Source organism: Pan paniscus, chromosome 9 (genome assembly GCF_029289425.2).
Source record: "Pan paniscus chromosome 9, NHGRI_mPanPan1-v2.0_pri, whole genome shotgun sequence".
NCBI classification, from domain to species: Eukaryota; Metazoa; Chordata; class Mammalia; order Primates; family Hominidae; genus Pan; species Pan paniscus.
The window spans coordinates 126,586,378-126,608,985 of NC_073258.2; the positions used below are offsets into that span (position 1 = coordinate 126,586,378).

Consider the following 22,608-nt stretch of genomic DNA (forward strand, 5'->3'; position numbering starts at 1 on the left):
TTTAACATGCAAAACACTCCAGTGACTATTTGGATCTCAAAGTCCAACATTACCAAAGTCTCCAAAGTTCAACTCCCGTGCTAACTAAAGAACTAGGCCAGGGAGTGAGTCTAGTTGGTCATAAGGCAGATTTGTGGCAAAAACAGGACTTGGTACACTACAGTTCTTTTTCCAGCACACCTTACCCTAATTCAGGGTGAAGTGCAGGAGTTCCCAAGCAGACGTTTAAAGTAACACCCTGGCCAGGGCTGCGAAGTAACCACAGAGAGGGAATTCGTGTGTCCCCTAAGCACCAATTACAAACTAAAACGGCCATCACCAGATGTTCCATACATTGGGCCAGGCGCCGTGGCTCACGCCTGTCATCCCAACATTTTGAGAGGCCAAGACGGGGTGGTGGCGGGGGGGAGGGGGGTCGCTCGAAGCCAGGAGTTCGAGACCAACCTGGGCAACACAGCGAGACCGTGTGTTAATTAAAAAATTAAAAACTAGGCTGCCAAGATGGCGCACGCCTGCAGTCCCAGCTAGTTGGAGGCTGAGGTGGAAGGATCGCTTGAGCCCAGGAGGTAGAGGCTGCAGTGAGCAGTGATCACGCCACTTCACTCAGCCTGGGCGACAGTCTTTAAAAAAAAAAAAAAAAAAAGTCCTAATCTCAGGAACCAGTGGGTTAACACATAAATAGCATTCCTCTTGATAAACTTTATATTAATCCAAAGGGAAGAAGAGGGAGTACTGTCCAAAGGATTAGCAGACACGCACTATGATCACTAGAAAGCAATCGTGGTCTGTATGTAAGGCAATCCCCAAAATAATTTGAAAATTGCTGCCACAGCCTCCCACATACTCCTGGGTTCTCAACTTCTACTGTTTTATGAGCACCCAATTCTAAGTGGGGCAGCAGAGCACTTTTGTACTCCACAGTACAAGTACCACTGAAGCTCCCGTCACAACGGAATTAAAGACGACCCTACTGCGGCGAGTTTCCACCGAGAGCTCCAGAAAGTACCAGGCACAAAAGAAAAATACATGGTCTTAAGCGAGGTCTCATTTCCATACGGCAATGCTTTCCTGAAAAGACCAAAGTATGTGAAAGAGGGCAAAAAGAAGACAACAGACAACCGTTCAGCAGTGTGTCCATTTGTCCCTTCCCCTGTGGAACCCAGAAAGTAACCCACTCCAAAAATCCCACACTTACTTTCCGGCAGCCGGCCGCGCCGCGTTTCCGAGACAGGAAGCTGTCACTGTGCGTCTTCTGCGCACGCGCCCGAGCCCTCATGGGAGGTGTAGTCCAAGTTTGTGGGAAATGTAGTTCTGAGAACCGAGCTTGGTGCTAGAATCTACCTCAGGTTTTCTAGTCCAGCTACCGTTTCTCCACCCACAGGGCAGAATCTGGGCCTGTGGCAGGACAGCAATAAAAGGAGGAATTGTAGTGCTACGCTAAAATAATAGAAAAAAGGTAATTTTTCAAATTCTGCTATCCTTATACGAAAACTAAAAGATTGAAGATCTTGGCTCGATTTTATACCTAGTTAAATGAGAAGAAACTTACCATTGAGAGACAAAAACATTTACTATTAGAATTCAAATTAAAAGCTGAAATGAATATGATAATCTCAAAACAAACGACTAGGTGCCCTGAGAGTGACCGAACAGAGCGGGGAGCGTTGCTTCAGCACCACGGAGAGATCATGACTGCAGTTTTGTGTGGGTTTTTGTATTTTTGCCCCCAATTCCAGAAATGCTGATCAAAATCTCAAAATTACAATTAGAAAACTGGGGGGCGGGGGGGAGGTGGAATTTGGTTCTTTCGTCCAAATTGAGCGGTCATTAAATCATTAGTACCAGGGATCCAGGGATCTATACCGGATTATGCAAACGCATGTAGGACGTAGAGGTTATACCGAAAGGTAATGTTTTTAACAAGAGACCACATTTCAGAATAAAAGCTTTAAAAAGCCTATGTGGAATATCACAGGTATCTAGGGCAGGAACAGCAGTTAGAGCTTGAACAGTTCTGCTTCCTTTCCGCAACTGTGGCATTCGAGGTCATTCGTCATATCAAATTCATCAGATTTTGTCTCCACTTTCCTAACCAATTCGCTAACCTTTCTGACATCTTGTGATGTGGAGGCGGAAATTTCCAGGGAAACCGACACGGGGCGTAAAGCGCGGCGGGGAGTCCGGGGGGCTCCCGCCTGGAGGGCTGTGTGAGCGGCGGGCCGCGGGGCGGCGCGGGGGGCGCTCTCCACTCTGCGGAAGCTGCCCCCTCTGCCCTCCGGTCCGCGCCCTTTCGCCCCGCTCTCTGCCCTCCGCCCCGCTCTCTGCCCCCCGCCCCGCTCTCTGCCTTCCGCCCCTTCCGCGCGCCACCCAGCCTTCCAGCGCCTGCGCGCCGCACCGCGGTGGTCGCGGGCGCGGACGCGGACGCCTGCCCCCTAAGGAAGCCCATTGGCCAGCGGATGGGGCCAGCACCGCCTCGCGCCGGTGGTGGAAGCACGTGCTGGGGGCGGGAGCAGCAATCGCAGCCATGGCGTCGTTACTGTGGGGAGGCGACGCAGGGGCGGCGGAGAGCGAGCGGCTGAACAGCCACGTAACCGCCACCGAGCCGGGGGGCCACAGCCGCGGGGGTGGAGCTCCCACTCGCAGAGGGAGATCGGCTGGGAGGGGAGGGAGAGCCCGCGAGCGTTCGAAGTGGGGCGTCAGATGCTGGAGGGGAGATGCGGGAAGGGTTTGGAAGAGGGCCACAGAGGGAGACCCCGTCCCCACCCCCACGAGAGGCAAGACCTTTGGTTAGAAAGGGCAAAAATGACGACCCCTGGAAATCCAGGGTGGGAACGCAGCTGGTAGTCCCAGCTAGACCCCGAGTTTTCTACTCTGCCCATTTGCCCATTAAGCCTCACCTCGCTTCCATCCATTTGCCAGCGCACTTTCCTAGCCACCCTCTCCTTGTTGGTGCCGTGAGCCCCAAGTACTGCCCAACTCTAAACTAGAGGCCTAGGAAAGAGAAACTGCATGTACAGGGAATACAGAAAATCTCCAATTTTAGGGTAACTCATACAGGAAACCCAACCTTGAAAGGAATCTGCTGCTACCTAATATTGCAAAGGAAGCAATACCCGGGTGTCCTTCCCTGAATCCCTCCCAGCCCCTGTGGTAGGGAAGCACTGGGCTGCTTGAGGGCTTGCATCCTAATATTGGTTGAAATTTGTGTCTCTCAATAGTTTTCAAACCTCAGCCACCCCCAGAAGAACCTTTGGGGTATTAAGAGTACTGCAGTCCGAAACATAGGTGAGTGCTGTTAGGGCAAAGCAGAGCGACCTCAATGATTAAAAAGTATTGCTTTGCTTTCATCACGTCCCTGCCAAGTGAAACACCGCGGATTCATTAGTGTGACATTCAACACTCTCCATTACCTTCCCAATCGTTTCGTCCATTCCTCCATGAAATGACTCTTCTTGCCAGTAGACACTGAAGAGTCAGGAAGAAAAAATTGAATAGCATGCTTTACATTTCTGCTCAGCATTTGTCTTTACTTGTATTGTTTCTCTTCCATCCTTTCCAGATGGTTCTATTAATAACATCAATGAAGATGATGAAGAAGATGTAGGTAGGAGATGAATTCATTTGCATGTATCTACTAGCATTCTGTTTCCGTTTATAACTTTAATAGTGTGAGTGAATAATATAATCTCAATTGGAAAAGGCCTGTCTTTGCTTCTGTTTTCTTATAGTGACTATCAGGAGACACACTAAATTAGGAGTAAGGTGTATTTATTTAAAGGAAGTTGAAATGTAATATGCAGGGATTGGGTTCAGAACTTCCATCTGTCAAGGATTTGGTCTCATGGAGATGGACTTAGGCTACTTTGAAGTTAGAGGATGGTGAAGTAACAGAGCGTAAGAAACTGAATCCTCATAAAGAACGAATCCTCAGTGCTATATCATTCTTTCTGGAACCCTCTTTTAGAGGAAAAATGAGCGTAGGTGCAATTGCTTGGTATACAACCACTGAAAGAGAAAGAGCAACTTATTTGATGTCATTCAGGAAGCTTGATGTCCTCTTTTTTATTTTTGCTTTTCTAGTGGATTTGGCAGCTAATTCACTCTTAAACAAGTTAATCCATCAATCCTTAGTAGAATCCAGTCACCGTGTGGAAGTTTTACAGAAGGATCCCAGCTCTCCACTTTACTCAGTAAAGACATTTGAAGAGCTGCGGCTGTGAGTATTTTTACTCTTTTAATATGGGAAAAATGCTGAAAACCACAGAACAAACGCATCTGCTTATAGTAAAAACCATCAGGATCTCCTCTTTGTTTTCTGATATTCAATATTTTGTTTTTGTTATTTGAGACAGTCTCACTCTGTCCCCCAGGCTGGAGTGCAGTGATACGATCTCAGCTCACTGCTCTACCTTAGAGGTTCAAGCGATTCTCCTGCCTCAGCCTCCCGAGTAGCTGGGACTACAGGCATGCACCACCACGCCCAGTTAATTTTTAATATTCAGTATTAAAGTGAGATTTGTACATTTTCCATGCAATCAAAATATAGCTCAGGCCAGGCACAGTGGCTCATTCCTATAATCCCAACACTTGGGAGCTGAGGAAGGCAGATCGCCCGAGGGTCAGGAGCTTGAGACCAGCCTGGCCGACATGGGAAAACCCCCTCTCCACTAAAAATACAAAAAGTAGCCGGGCATGGTGGCGTGCACCTGTAATCCCAGCTATTCGGGAGGCTAAGGTAGGAGAATCGCCTGAACCCAGGAGGCAGAGGTTGCAGTGAGCCGAGACACCATTGCACTCCAGCCTGGGTGACAGAGTGAGACTCCGTCTCAAAAAAAAAAAAAAAAAAGGATATTCTAAAGAAGAACATTAGGATACTCAAGTTGCCTGGCAAATTGAGAACATTTTTGATAGTAAGATATTTTCATCCTGCAGTGCTCAGGGGGATAGATAGCTAAGCTAGGCACAGCCAGATTGCCCCTGTCCATATCAGAACCCAGATTCTGATGACCCAGACATCCGCCTTCACCCACTATAGATAAGTCACAAACTTTTACTTTCCTGATTATATTTTGTTTCAAATGATATTAAACTGAATAACTTTCCCAAATGGGTTTGCATTCCTTAGGGATTTATCATTTGACGCTAAAAAATGTATTTTTACAGAACGAGAAAAGCACTGAAACCTACTTATGTAAAGGGTAAAAATCCAAAATCCTAGTTCCCAGACATTTTCTAAATGGTAGAAGAAGCCTACCCATGATTTAAGATGGGCTACCAGTCCTCTACCAATTAAGCACACACAAATGTGCATGTCATTAAAAGTTGAAGTGTTGGCCGGGCGCGGTGGCTCACGCCTATAAGCCCAGCACTTTGGGAGGCCAAGGGGGGCGGATCACGAGGTCAGGAGATTGAGACCATCCTGGCTAACACAGTGAAACCCCATCTCTACTAAAAATACAAAAAATTAGCCAGGCGTGGTGGCGGGCGCCTGTAGTCCCAGCTACTCGGGAGGCTGAGGCAGGAGAATGGCGTGAACCCGGGAGGTGGAGCTTGCAGTGAGCTGAGGTCGCACCACTGCACTCCAGCCTGGGCGACAGAGCAAGACTCCGTCTCAAAAAAAAAAAAGTTGAAGTGTTGTAGTCCACTTGATTTATCCTCATTCTGGCATTTTTCTTAAGACCCTCAGGAAAGCTGCATTTTAAAATATTGCCTCAGAAGGATGGAGTAATATTGTGTCTTCTACTCCTAGAAAGAACTAATATAAGAATCACCTAAATAAAAATTTGTCTTCTCTGAAAATTACTGTTAAAAACGTCAATATCGTTCGTGAAAAGGAACAAAACAGTAAATGTCACTTAGTTTTCTGCTTAGGCAGAAAATATAACTCTCTTGGCAAGCAGATATATTCTTTTTATGCGATGAGTTTTTCCTTTTTTGCTTTGTTCAACAGAAGGTTTGACTTAAGGCCTTTACCACTGTCCTTCGCCTAGGCTTATGGCGTAGCTTATTATTTAGTGGTCCAGCTCTACAGGCGTGATTGTTTATGTTTGGAAGTTGAGGTATGAATGATCTATCTCCAAATACTAGTTTTAAAGCTCAGCTGCAAAGTGACTTAATTTAGAAATGCACCTTTCAGGTATGTATTTCTGATGCTACTGACCAACTATAATCTGTAAGTGTTTGATTTTTTTTTTTTGACAGAAAGGAAGAGTTACTAAAAGGAATCTATGCAATGGGATTTAATAGGCCATCTAAAATCCAAGAGATGGCTCTCCCTATGATGCTGGCACATCCGTGAGTTTCCAGGGTAGTGGTATTCTACTTGGTTATGTTTAGTTTCTTATTTTCAGTTTATGTCCACTCTCTTGTATTCAGTTTATGCCCAGTGGTCTTCTCTTTTCTACAGACCCCAGAACCTCATAGCACAGAGCCAGTCTGGAACAGGAAAGACAGCGGCATTTGTGTTGGCAATGTTAAGCAGAGTTAATGCCTTGGAATTGTTCCCACAGGTAAGGGAAGGCTGAGAGAAGACTGGGAATGCTTGCACTACCGGTGCTAATTTAGTAATAGGTGATATTCCTGTGCAATGATATGGTTACTATGGTGATGAAATATTTAGAAAAGACATGTTTTCATAAAATCATAGAGCATTGGGTAGCAGCATGGGACAGTGATGGAGAGGACAGGCTTTATAGTCTTGAGTGGTTTCAATGCTAGCCTCCCACTTACTAACTGAATGTTTTAGGCAAGTTAATAAATCTGAGTCTGTTAATCCTTGTCTGTAAAGATAGCATCTGTAAAGGAATGTATCATAGTTGATCTGTTCACCCTTAAATCCTAATACCTAGCACAGTGCCTGGCTTGTAGAAACCACTCATTAAACATTGAATAAAGTCATCATGTGGATTTAATGAATTAATTTACGTTTTTAGCACAGTGCCTGGCATAAATTAAGCATGCAATAATTATAGCCATCTAACTGCAGGACCAGAAGGTCAGGTAGTCCACCTCACTCTAGCAGAGGAGGAGGCTGATGCTTGGAGAGGGAAGTGTCTTTCTTGAGGTCCCCAGAGAGTGGCTGAGTCAAGACTGGCACTGGTACCCGATTTACCATTCTCCTAGTGTAGTTTCCACTCATGAAAAGTATCTGGTCGTCTCTCCCTATTTGCTTGACAAGCTGAGTACCCATATGCATTAAGTGCTGTGGGGAATACCAAGGCTCTCTCAGTAAGCCTCCACTCTGATCAGCCAGGTCAGCTATAGGTAAGGCATAGGAAATCTTACGCATTTTAGACAAGTTCAGTGAAATTTATGTTTAGGGTTTGATATTATCAATAAAAATTATGTAGGATAAGTTATGTTTGAGCACATTTTGAAAAATGTGTGGGAAAGATATTTTTAGCCCTTTGGCTATGTTTCCCTATCACAGATTCCTAATTGACACATATAAGTGCATTAGATATTACCGGTTTTTTCCATCAGCATCTTTATTCATCAGCAACCACCATTTTTATGGAGTATGGAATAACAGAGTTTGGGGGAATATTCTGCCTATTATGTATTATATTATGTTATATATATCATATTATGTATTGTAAAGATATAGCTAATATAAACAGATTGGATCAAGCAAGGAGTGTTCCCGAAATAGGCAGTCTTTTTTTTTTTTTTTTGACATGGAGTCTCACCCTGTCAACTAGGCTGGAGTGCAGTGGCATGATCTTGGCTCACTGCAACCTTTGCCCCACCGGGTTCAAGTGAGTCTCCTGCCTCAGCCTCCCGAGTAGCTGGGATTACAGGCACCCGCCATCACGCCTGGCTAATTTTTTTGTGTTTGTAGTAGAGATGGGGTTTTGCCATTTTGGCCAGGCTGGCCTCGAACTCCTGACTTCAGGTGATCCGCCCACCTCAGCCTCCCAAAGTGCTGGGATTACAGGTGTGAGCCACCGTGCCCAACCTCAAAAATAGACAGACTTTTAATAGCAAATGAGAGGCTATTGGATAGAGCTCAAACTGTAATTTGCCTTGCATTCATTGATTCCCAGCTTCCCTACATCCCATTCTTCCCCCTCCTATGCCTCCCCCACTCCAAAAAGGGTGACTAGTAACTTGTGTTTCTAAATAACCCTTTAGAGAGGAATATGTAAAAGGTAGCTGTTTCTCCATTCCTTGGCCCCTTCCCCTTCTCATACTCAACATTCACCTCAAATCTGTCAACTATTAAACTGTATCCAATTAAAATATTTCATTCAACCAAAACCTTCAATTTCCTTTCTGTGCCTCTCCCTGTACAAATTTTTATTGTAGTTGAAATTTGAAAGATGCCTGTAAGAACCTTTTTCCTCCCCTCTTCTCTCTCTATCCCACAGTGCCTCTGCCTAGCTCCTACTTATGAATTGGCTCTGCAAACTGGCCGTGTGGTTGAGCAGATGGGAAAATTCTGTGTGGATGTTCAAGTGATGTATGCCATTCGAGGGAATCGAAGTATGTACCAGTAAGCCAGTCCTGGCTGATTTTTCAAATCCTGGCTTCACCACTAATAAGCATTTTATATAACTTCTTGGCATTCTCATCTCTAAATGGGGGAAATAATACCACTCATGTCATAGAGTTGTTATTAGAATTGAGATGACGTTGGTAAAGCATTGTACACAATGCCTGGCACGTAGTAAGGACCCACTAAATGTTAGCCACATCATTTCCACATCCTGCAAGAGGATGCCTTTGTCCGTAATTCAACACTTGGTTGTTTTGTGCAGGACAGCTTTTATTTTTGGATTTTTCATTAAACTATTATAAGCTTATAATGGGGAAAAAACTTTAAAAGACAAAAAGATTAAAAGTGAAAGTTGTTCTTCATTGCCTTCCAGAAACGTAATCCCAAAGATCACATAGTAAACAGGCAAGCCTTTGTTTTTTGCTTTTTTTTTTTTTGAGCTCATACAAGCACATACAAATGCCCATATTTATATTTGTTTTCACTGAGTGTTTACAAAAATAGAAGGACTTTTTTTTCATACTGTTTGTTCCTTTGACTGGCTGCCCAATATTTCATGATTTATTTAATGTAACCTATTGATGGACATTTTGGTTGTTTTCTGTTTGGGGAAGTGCCATTTTTCACAGTTAAGAAAAAGTCAGAAATTTATCCTAAAAATTCTGCAGAATCAAAAACCACAATGACCCTCAGGGTTTCCACTTGGAAAATTATTACAAACTGTATTTTTGCTTATGAGTTTTATATTGCACTGCCCTGAACTGTGACCTGTTGGAGTTGTTTGCATCTGAAGGAGTGCTTAAAACCCTTTTCTCCCCAGTTCCCAGAGGCACCGACATCACTAAACAGATTATAATTGGCACTCCTGGGACTGTCCTAGATTGGTGTTTTAAACTAAAATTGATTGATTTGACTAAGATTCGTGTGTTTGTCCTGGATGAAGCAGATGTGATGATTGACACTCAAGGATTCTCAGATCATAGTATTCGTATTCAAAGGTAATCTTCAGAGTCTTCCTCTCTTCCTCAGCCTTCTGTCCAGATGGGGAATTTCATTTGTTTACTCCTCCACATTATCTTTATTGCTTAACTCCTCACCACCTTCACCTCTAAAATAAATTTGAGTTTTTACATTATTTTCACCAGTTCAAGGGTCTCTCAGACTGCTATAGTTTTCCAGCTTCTTCAGTTTGTAATCTTGCTTGAGTGCTTTACTTTGCAACACAGCTTACAGATGGACTCTATTAATATATAGTGCATCTGCACCAAATTTGCCAATATGTTCTATATTTTGGCCAAAATTCTAAAGAGGATCTGTTAAAGCCTAGTGAGAATACAATGGATAATTGAGTTAGAGTAGAGGACACAGTAATGTAGGATCAGGAGACTGGTAATCTAGTCCTGACTTTCCCCCTAATTTGTAAAAAGCCGTGTCATTTTCCTAGGCCTCTCTATCAGGATCACCTGAGGGATTTAAAACTACAGATTACCGGACGCAGCCTCAGACTTACTGAATGAGAGTTTCTGTAAGTGGGATTTAGGAATCTGTATCACGTATTTTTTAATGAAGTATTACATACTCAATGTTAAATTCAATTAGTATTGAAAGACTTGTAATGAAAAACAGTAACCCCTTGCTCCAACCTGAAGAGAATACTTCTCTTTTCTGATATTAACCTTCATACTTTTAAATAATATTTTCATACTGCTGTTCCTGCTGTATAGTCATTGTCAACTGATTTCCCATTATAGGAAGTGGGAATTGAGTTCTTTGAAAACACCACCCATTCTACCTTTCCTATCCCCCCGTCACCTCTCTGTAATTATGTCATGAATTAGGTTACAGTGACTGTCAGTATTGATATCATGTGACAGTGTAAGTATTGTTCACGCTGAGCCAAACAGCGTATTATTATAATTACAGTTGCCCCTCCGTATCCACAAGGGATTGGTTCCAGGACCCCTTGCACATGCCAAAATCTGTGGATGTTCAAGTCCCTGATGTAAAATGTTGTAGTATTTGCATGTAACTTATACACATCCTCTTGTGTACTTTAAATCATTTCTAGATTATTTATAATGACAAGAAAAAAGTCCATATACATTCAGTACGAGCACAATTTTTTCCAAATATTTTTGATCCACAGTTGTTTGAATCCACAGATGCAGAGCCCGCAGATACAGATGGCACTAATATAAAGGGCTGTTTTTCTTGTAAAGCTTTTTCTTCTAGAAGTAATCATTGCTTTTGCTTTTATTTTCATTTTGTTAGTATCACTGTGTAAGGATCTTTAATTTTTCCTTAGCTATTCTATCGTATGTGTCATATGTCTGTGATATCTCCAAATAGTAAAATAAAATTTAAAAATCCATCCATTTCTCAGCTGGGCACGGTGGCTCACGCCAGTAGTCCCAGTACTTTGGGAGGCCAAGATGGGCGGATCACAAGGCCAGGAGATTGAAACCATCCTGGCTAACACGGTGAAACCCCATCTCTACTAAAAATACAAAAAAATTAGCTGTGCGTGGTGGCAGGCTCCTGTAGTCCCACCTACTTGGGAGGCTGAGGCAGGAGAATGGCGTGAACCCAGGAGGCGGAGCTTGCAGTGAGCCGAGATCACACCACTGCACTACAGCCTGGGTGACAGAGCAAGACTCCATTTAAAAAAAAAAAAAAAAATCCATCCATTTCTCTTTTTTCCTGCCAATATTCCAAGCTCCCTCTCTCCAGCTTCAGTCTGGTAGATCTGCTGTACAGCTGTCATCATGGGTCTTTCCTTTGCTCACTTAAGTTTTAAATCTCCTATATCTTGGGTCGTTTTTCTTGGAGTACTTCCTCAGTATGCTGGAGTATATTTTCTAATGCCTTCCTGAAAAACAATATAAAAGAGATTCATTTTTCAGCCCTTACATGTCTGAAGATGTCCTTATTGTACCTGTAAATTTGATCTTTTGACTAATAGTTTGCCCGGATAGGAATCCTGTGTCATTCTCTCTCTCAATTCAGAGAAATGTTGAAAACAGAAAAGTTTTTAAAAATAACTTTAATATATAATTAATATCCTCAGCTTCCACTGTTGTTACTGAAAAGTTTAATGTCACCCTGATCTCCAAGCTTTTGTTTATGACCTTTTTTTTTTGTCTCGTGAGAAGCCTTTGGAGTCTTCTTTCTTTATGGTATTCTGAAACTTTTCAGTGACATACTTTGGTTCAGGTCTTTTTTCATTCATCATACTAGACACATACTGCACCCTTTCATTCTCAAAACCTGGGCCTGCCAGTTCTGGGAAAATTTCTTCAGTTATCTCTTTCCCCAAAGTGACCAGCTTTTTAGAGAGCCCATCTGGGACACAATCATAACAATCCAAAAAAAAAATGATATAAAATAGAAGAAATAATCATACACAGGGTTATTATTTTGTTGTGTGTTTCCTTCCATTTGTCATTAAAATAACACAGTCATTGAGCATTCCGTTTCTGTCTGTCTCAATCACACTGGTGGTGGTCTTCCTCTTCGTGCATTACAGATGCAGTATCTTCTGTTGTCTCTCTGAGAACATTAATTCTAGTATTTAAAAATTTTTTCTGTTTTAACATTGTGAATTATCCAAGTTTCCTTTTTGTTTGCTACAGCCTCTTTCACAGCAGAACGTTCCTCTTTATATGTGCTGACACTTGGCTAGCCTTTCATGATCTAGGGTGAGAAGCTACAATTCCAGTGGACAGCTCTGTGTGCATGGCTGGGGCTGTCACTTGGGAAGCCCTACTGTGTGACGATTGTCATCTGGAGGTCTTTAGGACTATGTAATGTCTCTGTTCTCTTTTCTGGGGGATAGACCCTTGGTTGCTGACATTCTGGGAGCAAGGCAGGGGAACAGGCTGAGAGGGCCGTCCCATTCGGTATGCATATTTTCACTTGATCTCCTCTTTTCAGCCATATGTTTTGCCCCCACTTTCTACTAAGGCTTGTATCCCCAAATCTGGAATTTCTGCACAGAATAAACATCTAATCTTCTGCTTCCACAGGCCTAGCTACCTAAAGTAGGGGGATCCACCTGCTGCTTATACGTATTTTCTGCCTCAGCCTTCCTATTTAAAATGATTTTCAGCAGAGATCAAAGGAGGTTCCCTTCTTGTCATCCCCTTACCAATAAGTTGGTTTGTTTTATATAATAGCAGATGAAAAATTCAAAACTCCAGGAAATATTTAGTAGTGAAAAAGGGCTTTCTTTTTTTCTGAGACGGAGTCTCACTGTGTCACCCAGGCTGGAGTGCAGTGGCGCCACCATGGCTTACTGCAACCTTTGCCTCCTGGGTTCAAGCAGTTCTCCTGCTTCAGCCTCAAGAGTAGCTGTAGCTGGGATCACAGGCACGCGCCACCACACCCAGCTAATTTTTGTACTTTTAGTAAAGATGGGGCTTCTCCATGTTGGCCAGTTTGTTTATGACCAAAAAATGGTCATAAACAAAAGCCTGGATATCCGGGTGACATTAAGTTCAAGGCCAGGTCTCAAGTTCCTGGCCTCAAGTGATCCACCCGCCTCAGGCTCCCAAAGTGCTGGGATTACAGGTGTGAGCCACCATGCGTGGCCCCAAAAAGGGCTTTCTAAGAAAGTCTCTTTTATTTTATACTCAAGAGAATATTAAGTAATAATTAGAGCATTTATGTTGGTTGATCAGCCGTCCATTGTTATAGTCTTCCTTCCATTTGCTTAAAACAGGTTAAACCAGTGATGTCCAACAGAAACTTAATACAAGCCACATGTATAATTTTAAATTTTCTAATAGCCACATCCAAAAAGAAAGAGATGAAATTAATAAATATATGTTATTTAACCCATTGTATCAAAATATCTCTTCAACAAGTTAATCAATATAAAAATTATTAATGACATATTTTACATTCTTTTTTCATACTAAGTCTTCAAAATCCAGTGTGTTCTACAGAACAGCCATGGTTTTCTTTCCTTATGTATTGTATACATTTTTTCTTTGTGAATAACAATCCAAACTCTTAAACTTTCACTAAGCTTCAAACTAGACTACTTCTCCACAATATTTATCCCAGTAAAATGGCCCAAGCCTTAGGATATAAATCCTTGTGCCATCTTTCTCCAGATGCAGGATCGTGACCCAGCAGGTGGCCAAGAGGCTCTAGCATGTGGAATGCAGAGTTTTCCTCATGTTTTCTAACATATGTCCTGTTTTCAGTTCTTTCCCCCTGATTCTCTGGTTCCTGGAGCTCACAGCTCCTAGACCTCCCGGTGGTTCTGAGGGAACAGTTAGCTGCGTTTTCATCAACTCTGTGTTCTGCAGTGCTCATGGTGTAGCTTCATCCACTTTCTCATTTACCACCCCTTCCGTCTTCCAAAAATGTATTTAGATAACTTATCCACCAGTTTCTTCTCTCCCATTCTCCACGTTTTTCGTGGATTCTTTTTATCTTTTTATGATCACATTAGTGGGATTTGGGCAGCTGAGAAGATAACACAGGTAGACGGTCTGACATCATTGACCAGAGGTCTATCGGATTGTTGTTTGATGATCGAGACCCTAGGCTTAAAATTGAGTTTGAGAATCACTGGACTATATGGTCTCTTTCACTCTCTTTTAGCACTAACAGTTTATTCCTCAAAGTGCTCTGTCTCCTTCTCAAAAGAGCCGATTTCCCTCTGGTCTCTCTCATTTATTTTGTTTTAAAAAGTTAACTTTTTATTGATATATGAAATATATACAGAGAAATACACCAATGATAAGTGTACCATTGAGTGATTTATCACCAGAAGCCATGCTCTTGTAACAGCAGCCCAGATGAAGGAATGAAATTTTACCAGCACCCTAGAATTTCCTTAATAACCCCTTTCTGCTCACTGGTCCCTCTCTTTTCCCAAGGATTAGCCTCTATCCTAACTGCTAACTCCGCAGATTTATTTCACCTGTTTTTTAACTTTATGTGAATCAGCCCTGTATTCATTCTGGGTTCAGAATGGGTACATTTCAGTCACTGTACTTTCCCCTGTTGCTCCCCTTTAATTTGTATCTAGTTCTTCCCATTCTGAATCAAGTTAGTTGTGGTTGTTCTTTCCCTCCCAAGATATATAATGCCTGCTGTCAAATAACTGGCTCTGTTTCCTTCATCTCCATTTACCTTTGTGTGAGATTATAACTATAAAGAGCATCTAGTCTACCCTTCTTGTGGCTGCGTGAGTCTGCCTCTCCTAAGGAGGAAGTTGGCATGAGAAACCTCAGACCCTCCAGAATATATACCTAAACTTTGCCCTACGCTTCACATTCTGTTTATATACTTTTCTAAATTCTTGGTGGCAAGGAGGGGCAGGACCTTGGCTATCTGCCTGGAGATACAGCTGGTCATTGCAGGCAGCACCTCACGTGGAACAGGGGTGCGTGCAGCGGCTGATGGCAGTGGCATGAAGTGCTTGAAGAAGAGTGATGGGATGGCAGCTTGGTGACAGCCTTCTCTCCTCTATCACAGAGCTCTACCCTCCGAATGCCAAATGCTCCTCTTTTCAGCAACCTTTGAGGACTCTGTGTGGCACTTTGCTGAGCGAATCATCCCTGACCCTAATGTTATCAAGTTACGCAAAGAGGAGCTCACACTGAACAACATCCGGCAATATTACGTGCTGTGTGAGCACAGGAAAGACAAATACCAAGCTCTGTGCAACATTTATGGCAGCATCACCATTGGTCAGGCCATCATCTTCTGCCAGGTACACTCTGTGGATGTGTCTTCATCGAGCCCAGATATGCCTACAGGCCGAGGTGGGGGACGACAATAAGTGCCCTAGAGCCAGGCACCATGTTCAGCACTTCTTGTGTGTCTCCAGTTTAATCTTCAGAACAGCTCTAAACAGAAATTACCTGTATTTTATGGGTGAAACGTAAAAAGGTTAAGTAATGGAATAGGATCTTCAAAGTGATGTTAAACACAGGGCCTTCTTTTAGAGGGACTGCTTCTAACGCTTCCCCATTTCAGCTTATGTTTATTGTACCTTGTACAGATACCCTTTATCAGGTGAAGGATGTTATTCACTATTAACAGCACCCCATTTTTATGTTTGTTTTTTGCTTTCTGACATTCTCATGTTCATGTTCATCTGTTGTATTTTCTCACTACCCCGTAAACACTTCAAGCTTCATGACAGCAGGGTCTCCTCTCTCTCATTCACTCCCATGTCCACTGCACTAGACCAGCACCTATCTGGCACGTGGACAGCACCAAAAACATATTTGTAGAATAAAAGAAAGCTCAGCTCTGCCACTGGCTAACCATGCAACCTTGGGCAAGTTACATAACATTTTTAAGCTTTGGGAGTTTTGTCTGTTTTTAATTTTTAATTTGTTTTATTTTTTATTTTTTTATTTTTTATTTTTTTGTGACAGAGTCTCGCTCTGTTGCCCAGGCTGGAGTGCAATGGCATGATCTCAGCTCACTGCAATCTCCGCCTCCTGGGTTCAAGCAATTCTCCTGCCTCAGCTTCCCGAGTAGCTGAGACTACAGGCGCCTGCCACCACACCTGGCTAATTTTTGTATTTTTTTAGTAGAGGTGGGGTTTCACCATGCTGGCCAGGCTGGTCTCGAACTCCCGACCTCAGGTGATCCACCCGCCTTGGCCTCCCAAAGTGCTGGGATTACAGGTGTGAGCCACCGCACCTGGCCTGTTTTTAATTTTTTAAATGAAATTAGGTTGCTACTTCATTAATTTGTTGTGAAAACACATGACCCTTACCATAATGCACATAAAGATTTCAGCCAGATGCCTGGCACATGGGAAGCAAGCACTCTTAGAGTGTCTGTTGTTGCCATTGTTACATGATATCATTTTGTCATCATAGCACATGTGAGGCAGATGTAGCACATTTATCTCCATTTCATGCGTGAGAAAGCCAGAGGTCTGACTGGTGGAGAGGATGTGAGGCTTAGAAACACAGGCAGAGGGAGGATGCCCTGCTACATTTTAAGGCCCTGGAGGACTGAGGGAGAGGTGAAGCTCAACTCCTCTGCAGCCCTCTCCCACCCCCACCCTGCATGCATGGTGTCACAAGCACAGCTAGGCTGCTTTGCTTAATCTTGGGGTGCTGTGTTGGGTTTTGCCTTTTTACATAGACTCGTCGAAACGCTAAGTGGTTGACCGTGGAGATGATACAGGATGGCCACCAGGTGTCTTTGTTAAGCGGGGAGCTGACCGTGGAGCAGCGAGCTTCCATCATTCAGAGGTTTCGGGATGGGAAAGAGAAGGTTCTCATAACAACTAATGTTTGCGCCCGAGGTGTGTGTTAAAAGTCAGGTCTTGAGTTCTAATTTGCATATGATAAAATGCATTCCTTTTAAGTGTACAGTTTTGCGAGTTTCGACAAACATGCAATCATGCAGCTATCACTGTCATCAAAATACAGAGCATCTCCATCTCCCCAGTTTCCTCACACTCCTTTTCAGCCAGTCTCCCTTTCCATCCCATGGCCCCTGGCAACTACTGATCAGATTTCTGTCTCCATATTTTTGGAGACACAGAATCAAATCATACTGTATATAGCCTTTGTGTAACTTCCTCCACCTGACATAATGCTCATAATACTACTAATGAATTTCATTAGTATTGTTACATGCACCAGCAGTTCATTTCCTTTTAATTGCTGATAGTATTCTATTGACAGTTCATCTGTTCACCAGTTGATGGACATTTGGATTGCTTTCAGTTTGTGGCTATATTTAACAAGGCAGTAACAAAAATTCATGTGCAGGTCTGTATTTAGAGATATGCTTTCGTTTCTCTTGGGTAAATATCTAAGAGCGGGGTTGTTGGGCCCTATGATAGGGGTGCGTTTAGCTTTATAAGAAGCTGTAAAACGCTTCCAGTTGCTCTGCATTCTTGCCAGCAATTGCTAACGTCACTCTTAATTTTAACCATTCTAGTGGCTGTATACTGGGATCTCATTGTGGTTTTAAGTTGCACTTCTCTGATAACTAATGATGTTGAGCATCTCTCTGGAGTTTCTAATCTTAAAAGTGTTGACTACTGGTGAAAAAATCCTTTTTTTTTTTTTTTTTTTCAAGAGAAGGGCCTTCCGGCTTTCTTCATCCCTCCTAAATCATTGCTTGCATCCCATACTCAAACCACATTTCCTACTTCATTCTTAGTTTAGCACAGAGAACTGACAACCTGCCATGCTAGGAGTGGATGCTGACTCTGCTCTTGGGAAAGGTATCCTGAAAAAAGGATGATGTCTCTATCCCTTAAGAGCTCACAGCCTAGGCTCTTGCCTCTCTACACTGGCACTATTCAACAGAGCTTTCTGCAGTGATGGAAATGTTCTATTCTGTGCTCTTCAGTGGGTAGCCACTAGCCGTATCAGCTCCTGAGCACTTGAAATGTGGCTAGTGTGATTGAGGAACTGAATTTTTAATTTTATTTAATTTAAATATAGCCACATGGTGCTAACATTTATCATATTGGACAGCGTAACCCTAGACCCTAGAGGAAGGAAGGCACAGAGAGCTCTAGGTCAAGGCACAGTACAAGGAGTGCAAGGATCCTGACCCGGACAGCTTGTTAATGTTGAGAAGGAAGGTACAGTGGGGAGGGGAAGTGCAGAAGTCTTCTGAGGCAGCCTTCAATCTGAAAGGGGTTTTGCAGGGGCGGGTGCGGTGGCTCACGCCTGTAATCCCAACACTTTGGGAGGCCGAGGCGGGTGGATTGCTTAAGGTCAGGAGTTCAAGACCAGCCTGACCAACATGGTGAAACCCCATCTCTACTAAAAATACAAAAATTAGCCAGCCATGGTGATGGGCACCTGTAATCCCAGCTACTCGGGAGGCTGAGACAGGAGAATCGCTTGAACCCGGGAGGCAGAGGTTGCAGTGAGCCAAGATCGTGCCACTGCACTCCAACCTGGATTACAGAGCGAGACTCCATCTCAAAAAAAAAAGAAAAAAGTTTTGCAGGAAGGGTAGCAGTTCAGTTGAATGAGAATTTACGTTTGTTCAGGAAATGGCCAGACCTTGACTGGAGTGTTGTATTTGAGAGTCAGGAGAGAAAGAGATGAGACTTTAGGTGGCTTGCGGTCTTGAATTGCTTGTACTTTTCCTGTACAATTTGGGCAGTGGGTTTTGAACATACGTGTGCTGGACATTGCTGTGGTGACCATCGTAGGAGAGATGAGAGGAGTAGGGGAAGAGAGTGGTGAGGAACCAGTCTGGAAGTTGTTGTAACCACTGAGGCAAGGGCTTAAACAGACCTGACCAGAACAGTAGCCATGAAATGGAGCAGAGCCAGAGCCCCATGATGGGTAAGCGGGTATGAGACTACGGGGCCTGCTGGGGACTTGGCACAGCAGGAGCAGAGAGGAGAGGGTGGCTCTGTGGGCTTGGTGAGTGCACCTCTCCACCACACACACACACACACACACACACGCACACGCCTTGTGTATATTTACATTTCTGTAGCATTCTCTATGGACACGCTCATCTAGCATCATAGACATCACAGCATGCAAGCAAACTTCCTAACCAAAGTACCTGTCTCAATTACATAAGCCCTGGTTGGATTTCTAAATTTTCTCTATAAATAGGAATTCCCTTGGCAGACGTGGTACTTGAATGGCCCGTGTACTGAGGAAAGCATTGCAGGACCCTACAGTGTTTTTCCTCTTCTAGGGATTGATGTGAAGCAGGTCACAATTGTTGTGAACTTTGATCTCCCTGTAAAACAAGGAGAGGAGCCGGACTATGAGACCTACCTCCACCGCATAGGGCGGACGGGGCGCTTTGGGAAAAAAGGCCTTGCCTTCAACATGATTGAAGTGGATGAGCTGCCCTCGCTCATGAAAATCCAGGACCACTTTAGTAAGTAGCACCACCCTCACAATATGAACTACAGACCTGCCGGTCTGACAGTGATGATGTGTGCTGGAGAGCTGGAGTCCAGGGGCTCATGAGAGTAGTAGAAGCAGAATGCATGAGCTGGAAGGCTTCTAATTCACAGGACCAGGGTTCTAATATGAGACAGATGATTAAATAATGCTTATATGGTAATTAAAAATTATTTTGATCAAACAGAATTAATATGAGCTCAGGCCGGGTGTGGTGGCTCACACCTGTAATCCCAGCACTTTGGGAGGCCGAGGTGGTCAGATCATGAGGTCAGGAAATCCAGACCATCCTGGCCAACGTGGTAAAACCCCATCTCTACTAACAATACAAAAATTAGCTGGGCGTGGTGGCACATGCCTGTAGTCTCAGCTGCTGGAGAGGCTGAGGCAGGAGGATCGCTTGAACCCAGGAGGCGGAGGTTGCAGTGAGCTGAGGTCGCACAACTGCACTCCAGCCTGGCGAAAGAGCGAGACTGCGTCTCAAAAAAATAAAATTTGAGCTCAGATTTACATGTTATAACTCATTCTGGAGTCAGAATTTCACATCTTGTGAAGGCAGAGCAGATTACAGAAGCAGATTTTCGTATCTTATAAAGAAATTCCCTAAGCAAAGTAGTAACATCCTTTAAGATTCTCTTCAGTTCTCCTCTTTTACTTACGCTTTTTCCCTCCTCTTGCCCACCCTCCCAAACAGGAAAGTCCTAAATTCTGAAGTCCGCGACCTTTCCTCCAGCCCCCCATCTAAACAAGGCAGGCTCTGATGATGGCCTGCTGGAACTCTGGACTGGCAGATTTCTCTGATGGAAACTCAAAAGGTCCCATGGTTCAAATTGTCCTGTGCCCCAAAGCCCATGGATGTGGCTGGGGAGCAGGGGAGAAGGAACACCTTCCAGGACAGTGGTACTTAACCTTGTAGAAAGCAATAAGCGCTGTCCCCAGGGAAGTGCACACAGGCACACACATGCCATTTGGAATATAATTTTCACAGGTTGGCAGACTGAGTGTAGCACATCCACCGACCTTTCAGGGAAGTAGGTTAAGTGCCCCTGTGTTAGGCTAACTGGGGAGGACAGGGTGAGGAAGATGCGTTAAGGCCACTGTCACTATGGTGAGCTCCTAAGGCCCTGGTCTCAGGAAGTGACTGCAGTAGAAGAGCCTCAGTCCCTCCCAGGCTCTCCTCACTTCCACTCTGGCCTTCTCTGCCCCAGCGTATCTAGATACATACATTCCATGGTCTGGTGCATTTGATGCTGTTTGAGTTAGTATTGGTCAGTGATTTTGGCACCCTTCCTTCCTTATGTTCCTATACCAAGGCTTTTTATACGAGGTATCACTGTCTTCAGAAATATGGATGGAATGAAGTTCCATTTAGACCCTGACATAAGACTAGTTCTGTTCTCTTTTGTTCTTTTAGACAGCAGTATTAAGCAACTCAACGCTGAAGACATGGATGAAATTGAAAAGATTGACTATTGAAGAAAGAACTTTATTGTTTGTGCAGTATCCTAGTTTATGTGAGAATGTCTCAGTGGGTTTTGAAGGTAGTTTTTTTATGTTGAGGCTTTTTCGACGTGAAACTGTCACAGATGGCAAAATGTCACAGTACTTAGTTTTAAGACATGAGGTCTTTTTGAAACCAAATTGATGTGAAGCTTGTGATCATTTTGAATAAAAAAAAAGGCAAGATTATTTCTTATTCTAATCTTTGTACAGGTAATGTCTCAATGTGGGCTGTGGGGGTGTTTTTGGATTTGGTTGATATAATCTGAGCAGATCGTGCCTCTTGGGAGCATCTTACTGTGTCACAAGAGGGCGGTAGAGCTTCGCTGATGTTGGAAGCGGAGCGAGTAGGAAAAAGCCCATGTCCTCAGACCTCACTCACAGGTGCCCTTTCCAGCCATTTATGCCTTTCCCCGCTCCCCGCCTTAAACTCCCCCATGCATGCACATGCATGTTCTTAAGTGAAAGTGCAGATGAAAACTTTTAAAAAGTGAAAGCATTTGAAAGAAAGAGTATTTTACTTCTTTAATGTTTCAAGGGACATACAGAATTTCAGAGTATTTTTCTATTTTGCTTCTCTTCAAATTAGAGAAGATTTACTCCCTCATCAGTTATTTCATAGTCTCTAAAAGTGTGGCTGTATTATGGGCATTTCTTAAAAGCAGTCAGGGGAGGGTAAAAAAACCCCACATACCCTATTAAAGAAGTAACATTTTAGAGAGCAAAAGTTTTTTGCTTTTAAGAATTTAAAGGTATGTCTGAGAATCCTGGACATTTTCCCACAAGGCCCATTGAGATACTTTTTAATTTTTCATATTTCCTACTCAAAAGTAAAGTGTAGTGAGCTTGAGAAGATGGGGTAAATGGAGAGTCCCCCAGAAAGCCGGAGCGGATCTTGTAACCAGAGCGCCGGTACCAGCTCTGTCACGGCACCAAACTGCACCAGTGGCTGCAGTGAGTGGCCCTGTCATCGGTGGGATGGTGGTTCCTGGCATATCTATTTTGATATTCCTCTTCCATGTCACCCTGCCAATGTTTTCTCCTGGAGAGCAGGGCTCAGAAATACATAAAAATCATCATGTGGCTGGGCACAGTGGCTCACACCTGTAATCCTAGCACTTTGGGAGGCCAAGGAGGGCGGATCACGAGGTCAGGAGTTAAGACCAGCCTTACCAACATGGTGAAACCCCTTCTCTACTAAAAATATAAAAATTAGCTGGGCGTGGTGGTACGCGTGCCTGTAATCCCAGCTACTCAGGAGGCTGACGCAGAAGAATCACTTGAACCCAGGAGGCCGAGATTGCAGTGAGCCGAGATCGTGCCACTGCACTCCAGCCTGGGCGACAGCGTGAGACTCTATCTCAAAAAAAACACGCTCCCTCATTTAGCAACAGATATTTATTGTATACCCTTTATGCTAAACACCAGGGAAAAGGAGGTGAGTGAGATACAACAGCCATGTTGGAATTCAGAGCCTAATGGCAGAGACCTAGAATAAGCCAGCATGATAACAGACTGTGCTAAAGCAAGCGGGCCCAGATCACTAGTGTAGCACAGAGGAGGGACCCTAACACCATCTAGGCTGGCTCCCAGAGGAGAGGACACTCAGGATCTCCTACAGGAAAGCAGGATGTATTCAACTGTGCCTTCTCAGCATGGACTTTGTACCACCCAGCAACTTTCTAACCTGAGTCTATGAGAGGAAGTGTTCCAGACCCAGCT

The 22,608-nt window shown here is 43.7% G+C and overlaps 2 protein-coding genes across 9 annotated transcripts in view; one reads left to right on the forward strand and one right to left on the reverse strand.

Annotated features, from left to right (window-relative positions):
* Positions 1 to 22,608, reverse strand: part of PUS3 (pseudouridine synthase 3) — a 45,282-nt gene that overhangs the window by 8,172 nt on the left and 14,502 nt on the right. For 2 of the 3 annotated variants that reach the window (XM_055095056.2, XM_003819903.5), the window contains one exon: positions 1,196 to 1,395. The gene's annotated coding sequence lies outside the window, so the exon portion shown is untranslated. Of the gene's footprint in view, positions 1 to 1,195; positions 1,396 to 22,608 lie in introns of those variants that run through there. The other variant, XM_063608862.1, reaches the window with a different exon arrangement.
* Positions 1,319 to 21,075, forward strand: DDX25 (DEAD-box helicase 25). 6 transcript variants are annotated; one of them, XM_055095055.1, is made up of 12 exons: positions 1,438 to 1,456; positions 3,219 to 3,285; positions 3,560 to 3,604; positions 4,081 to 4,216; positions 6,202 to 6,294; positions 6,407 to 6,509; positions 8,370 to 8,484; positions 9,318 to 9,495; positions 14,990 to 15,227; positions 16,625 to 16,787; positions 19,172 to 19,360; positions 20,801 to 21,075. In XM_055095055.1, the coding sequence occupies exons 5-12, from the start codon at positions 6,233 to 6,235 to the stop codon at positions 20,860 to 20,862; spliced, it is 1,110 nt and encodes a 369-aa protein (XP_054951030.1). In that variant the 5' UTR covers positions 1,438 to 1,456; positions 3,219 to 3,285; positions 3,560 to 3,604; positions 4,081 to 4,216; positions 6,202 to 6,232; the 3' UTR covers positions 20,863 to 21,075. The 6 variants fall into 6 exon arrangements, with proteins under 6 accessions (XP_034789889.1, XP_054951030.1, XP_034789888.1 ...); XM_034933997.3 differs by lacking the exon at positions 1,438 to 1,456 and adding an exon at positions 2,183 to 2,587 and having other exon boundaries at positions 20,081 to 21,075; XM_003819902.5 differs by lacking the exon at positions 1,438 to 1,456 and adding an exon at positions 2,183 to 2,587.